The sequence below is a fragment of the Furipterus horrens genome, unplaced genomic scaffold (genome assembly GCF_987537825.1).
Source record: "Furipterus horrens unplaced genomic scaffold, mFurHor1.1.pri manual_scaffold_4, whole genome shotgun sequence".
NCBI classification, from domain to species: Eukaryota; Metazoa; Chordata; class Mammalia; order Chiroptera; family Furipteridae; genus Furipterus; species Furipterus horrens.
Window position 1 is genome coordinate 147,612,840 of NW_028327174.1, and position 5,516 is coordinate 147,618,355.

The 5,516-nt window shown below is 38.1% G+C and overlaps 1 protein-coding gene across 1 annotated transcript; it reads left to right on the forward strand.

Annotated features, from left to right (window-relative positions):
- The first annotated feature begins 4,188 nt into the window (after positions 1-4,188).
- On the forward strand, positions 4,189-5,283 carry DMAC1 (distal membrane arm assembly component 1). The gene is made up of 2 exons (XM_090275826.1): positions 4,189-4,525; positions 5,145-5,283. Exons 1-2 carry the CDS (start codon positions 4,255-4,257, stop codon positions 5,207-5,209), a joined length of 336 nt encoding a protein of 111 aa, XP_090131952.1. The 5' UTR covers positions 4,189-4,254; the 3' UTR covers positions 5,210-5,283.
- The last annotated feature ends 233 nt before the right edge of the window (positions 5,284-5,516 follow it).

The following is a 5,516-nucleotide window of genomic DNA, read 5'->3' on the forward strand; positions in this document are numbered from 1 at the left end:
AATTAAAATTCCTTATTTTCAATAACACAAAAAAATGTCTGAAAGAAAATGTATGAGATAATTACTTTTAAAAAAGCTTTAAAATGATACAGAGGAACACAAAATAAAATAAGAACAAAAGACAAAGCATCCCACATCCTCAGATAGGATGACTCAGCATCATAAAGATGTCAACGCCCCCTAAATTAAACTACAATTTTCACACAAGTCTAATAAAAATGTCAGCATCATTTTGTCAGAAGAGTCAAGCTGAATCAAAAGTTCATGTGGAAAAATAAACAAGAAGAATAGCCAAAGAAAGTCTGTAACAAAAGAGTAATAAGAAGGAAACCTGTGTCCAAGTATTAATGCATTTCAGAGCTTCAGTAATTAAAATAGTGTAATAATGTCACATGAATAGACAGAAAACTCATGGAAGAGAATATGAAGTCTAGTAATATATATATCTACATGTGGCATTTTAGAAAAGTGGCATTGCAAATATGTGGGGGAAAGGTGGATTAGTTAATAGTGTTGAGAAAAATGGGTCAGAGAGTAGAAAAGGAAAAGAAGGTCTGGTTCTACTCCTGACACCTGATAATAAGATAAATTCAAAATGTATTGAACTTTGAAGTATGGGTTCAAAATGATCAAAATACTAGGTAAACCATAAACTGTGGGAGATCTTTCTATATGGCATGAAACTCAGAAACTATAAGAGAAAAGACAGATAAAGACAATTACATATTTAAAAAATATGTATGGCATAAAGGACAAGGAAAGTCAAAAGGCATATGTCAAATTGGGATGACAATATCATGAATTTATATTACAGACATAAGGTTTATCTCACTAATGTATAAAGAGTTTTTAGAAGTCAGTGAGAAAACAACAATTCAAAAAAATGGACAAAAATTATTGACAGAAAAGGAAATATTAATTGCTCTTAGACATACATTAAGAAGCTCACTCACAATAAGAGAATTAAACCATTTTCACCTATAAGATAGGCAGAGCTCAAAGTTAAATTACTGACTAGATGGAGGAATAGAGTGAGGAAACGGGTTTCATAATTGTTGGTGAAAGTATAAATTGGTACAAGTTCTATGAAAAGGAATTGTAATGTATATCAAGGTAACAAATACCCTAACCTTTTAGAAATATATTCTAAGATATAATGATATGCTTATTATATGATGTATGCATAAGGTTATGTACTATGGCACTATTTTTAACAAAGATCTGTCCAGAAGGTATCCAGCCATGTACTATGAAAAATAGAGACATTTATTGAAGAACATACAAAATACAAGAAATATTGAACACAGGAAAATGATGCCTCAGTCCCCTTCAAAGTAGGCACCTTGGGACTCACACGGTTCCCCCAATTACCATCAGCTACCCCATTGTATTTTCCTGAATCTCATCGACAGTCTGAAACCTCTTCCCTTTCAAATGTGATTGTAGTTTTAGGAAAAGCCAGAAGTCACAGGGCACCAAATCTGGGCTTTAGGGGGCCTGAGTCACCCAAGTGGTTTGATGTTTGGCCAAAAAACTCTGCATGAGACATGATGCATGGGCAGGCATGTTGTCACAATGAAGCTGCCAACCAGTTGCCCACAGCTGCGGCCTTCTGAACCATCCAAATAGTTTCCATGGAGGAATGTTCAAGCTTAACACAAAATTTGGTGCAGATTCATTGCTCTACTCACTCAGTCATTTTGAATGCAATGGTCACATAATACACATGCTCACTCAACAGCATCTACCACCCCCACTGACTAGTACGGTGAAGTCATCATTGTTCACGCACGTGCATTCCGGCCCACTCTCCTTAGCTGCCATGTTACATCAATGTCATGCAAACCATTCTCATTATATTAAGATTGGTTTGACTTTTCCAGACAGACCCCATGTGTGTATGTGTGTAAAAATACATGTAAGACATTGATAAGACTGGCTGTATAGACTTAGGGAAGGGAAGCTGGGTGGCTGGGCGAGAGAAATGTAAAGGACTTTTTAGTATATACCTTTTGCATTTTTAAAATTTATAAATTAATAAGAGAGGTTATAAGGCCTTGTGAGTCATAACTGCCAAAATGAACTATAGAGATAATAAGTAGTAAATTAAATAAATACTATAGAGATAATGAGGTAAAGTTAGATTTCAACCTTGTCCTCATTTTTACTTCTAGCAGAATACACACATCTTTCTCCAATTATAGTTTAGCTTGTTTTCATTGGTCTCAGACCCCACGATTTTATTTATCTTGAGATATCTTAACTTTTCTAATAGTTTTCCAATCAAATTTTAACAAGTACTATGTGCAATTCTAAAATGTGGATTCCACAAAAGCCACTGTTGAGTTCTGAAGGGATATCACAATAACAAAAAAGCTTAAAATCCATCACTATAGACAATCATCAGAAAACAAGTACACCTTTTGGAATTACTTTAAAAAAACAATGGTTAAAAAAAATCTTGCCCGTTATTTGGAAAATATGTTATAGTGTATTTTAATAATATTTGTTTGTAGAATTAAAGATTTCCTTTCCAGGCACTCTTAACTACAATGAGCACACTAAAATAGATATGCTTTTAGATGAAATATAAATTAGCAGTCACATGTCAAGTAATCATGGCATCCATGGAAATGCACAGTTTCAGATCGTGGGATGTAAGAAAATATTGGAATTTCAATTTCTATTATTTTATCTCAGTCTTATAATAAAGTAGTATATTAATATATAATATATAGATAATAAATAGACATGCATAAATGCTATTGTGTGCTCAATCTTCTTTATTCACAGAGGTATGTACTCAAAATATTTGGTAACCACTGCCAAATGGTGATAATTTTTTTATATAAATAAGGAGAAATCACATGCACTATATAGAATGTTTTAACAGGCATAGCAAGAAGCAGCAGCCATAAATTATGAATCTCTAAGTGAAACACTACTGAATTTATTTGGTATGGCACTTAGTACAATACTGTATGAAGATAGATTCTTAATAATTCCTTGAATTTTCATGTTAGGAGAGAATGTTAGATATCACCTATTCCAAATCTCTTTATTTCAGACATGAGGTTACTATGGCCAGAGACAATAAAAATGTTTTCTATGTCATATGGCTAACTCATAGTGACAGCAGGTATAGAACCCAAATTTCCCAAATCTTTGTCTTTCTACTATACAACACATAGTTATACACGTATATGTGTGTAACGAAATGGAGTCTTTGAAATTAAGCATCATGCCAACCAGTATTCTAAGTTATTTTCTTCTATTACTTTATTCTTTCCTATTTATCTGTATCTTTATTTTTGTCATTTTATTTTTTAGCCTTCTTAAAATCACATGTTTTAGAAAGTGGAATGGTGAATTTATTTGTTATCATATTAACTTTTAAGCCATTTTTAAGGAGAAAGCTTCAAACCTGAAATTAATTCTATTTTTACTTTTAAAAAAAAAGTTTTTTGTTTGTTTGAATTTTCAGAGACAGGGGAAGGGAGGGAGAAAAACAGTGAGGTGAGAGAGAAACATCAGGTGGCTGCTTCCGCACACCCCCAACCAGGGACCTGTCCCAGCACCCAGGCATGTGCCTTGACTGGGAATTGAGCCAGCCACCTTTCAGTTCACAGGCCAGCACTCAATTCACTGAGCCACACTAGCCAGGGCAATGCCTTGATTACACTTGTTTAATCTTTGCAATATGTAAAGGTAGCATTTAAGAAATTAGGTGGTTTTCATAGACAGTGGTTTCAACAATGATCATGCCACTTAACCAGTTTTGTCATATATGGAGAAACTGATACTGCCTTAGGTTGGAAAGATTAAATGGCATAATGCAGATAATCGTTCAACAAAGTATCTAGGGTACAATTAAGCACATATAAAACTCTTCTGTGTCATCTGCCTCCCCACAGGTTAAAGTGACATGCCCAAGGTCTCACTCTGAAAACTGAGAAAACCAGACCTCTCTTCTTAGGAGACTGAGAGTCGAGATATTGAGGGAGTTGGCTAAATCATTATTCTCAGAAAGACTTGGGGCAGGGGAAATGGCCTCTGGCATTAAGGTGTTGACCACATAAATCCACTGCAGCAGCCCCGCCTCCCTCCGTCTTGTTCCCTTCTGAAGCAAGAACTACATTTCCCAGCCGCCCTCAGTCCGCTTCCTGCGCAGCACTCCTATGCCTTGCTTTCCGGCTGCATCTTTTACGTCAGTTCTATTCCAAGGTTCCTACCACTGAGGTAGAGTTCGTGAACATGGGTTCTTTCACGTCCCAGCTTCTAGAGCCGCTGAACGTCGCCGCACCTCCTGAGGCCGTCTCTTCCGCCACCCCCGCGCCCCTCGATGCACCCAGAGCCCCGACCCCTCCAGAGCAAACCTCGATTAGTAACTGCTGGAGCTGTCGTGTGCTCTCCGGGTCGGGGTTGTTAGGGGCGGGCGGGTACGTGTACTGGATGGCGCGGAAGCCCATGAAGCTGGGATACCCCCCGAGTCCAGGGACTATTACGCAGATGGTCATCGGCATCAGTGAGAGGCGGGCCAGGGCCTTTGGGGCAGGGAGGGGGAAGGGAGAACCGTGGCGCAGCCACATGGGCGGGGTTGCTTCGCTGGGGCTGTTCACCTGGTGGGAGCCAACTCAAGCAAGATGCAGGGATGGTGAGAGGAAGTTGTTGAAACTCCGTTTTTTAAAACCAGTATTTTTTGAGAACTCTTCTTAGCCTCGTCTCTTTAATCCTGTCAATAGCTGTTAGTTCAAAGTCAGATACCCCGGATGTGACCCCGCTAGCCTTTCATCCTATGTTTATCAGGAACCAAAGCCCATGTTTTCTCTGGGTCCTAGAGAAAGCCTGAGAAAGGGCATTTAGAGCTTGAGGTCTGAAGTCAGATTGTAGACGTGGGTTCAAACCCTGCATACTAGGTATGCCACTAGATACAGTGGCCCACAGTCCTTCTGCCAGTACAGTGTAGTGATTCTTTTAGCTTTTCAAACCAATTATGTGAATAGAATTTTAGATTTTCAGATCTCTTACCTCATCAATTAAGTTCCTTTCTAGCTTGGGAAGGTAAAGGGATTTTTTTTTTTTTAAGCAGCTGGTAAAGTATAATGTAATGTACACATAAAATACTGGTTTTTTTTCTTCCCTAGGCATTGCTTGTTGGGGAATAGTCATCCTGTCAGACCCCAAAGGAAAGGCCTCCCGCATTGTTTGAAAGTACCACCAGTGAATTTATCGTCTTCTGTCCTTGTCCCCATGACACACAGAGAAGCACGGGGCTTATGGATATTCTAGACACATACGGACACTGGCGTACTTCAGTTCTGCAGCTACTACAAGACTGAAAGGACAGACGTTGTTTGGCATTCTTTGGACATGAGTATTTGTGACCTTGTGCTCCACAAGGACCAATAAATTTCTCAGAACAGATCAGGTTCTGTGTCTTACCTGAGGAAGGAGAGTATAGGGGAAAAAAAGAGGAAATGATAAAACAAATGGGAAAATAAACTGAAGTTCTTTTT

Coding starts and splice junctions, on each gene's coding strand:
- DMAC1 (XM_090275826.1), top strand. CDS start 4,255: ATGGGTTCTTTCACGTCCCAGCTTCTAGAGCCGCTGAACGTCGCCGCA. Junction 4,526..5,144: donor GCAGATGGTCATCGGCATCA/GTGAGAGGCGGG, acceptor TTTCTTCCCTAG/GCATTGCTTGTTGGGGAATA.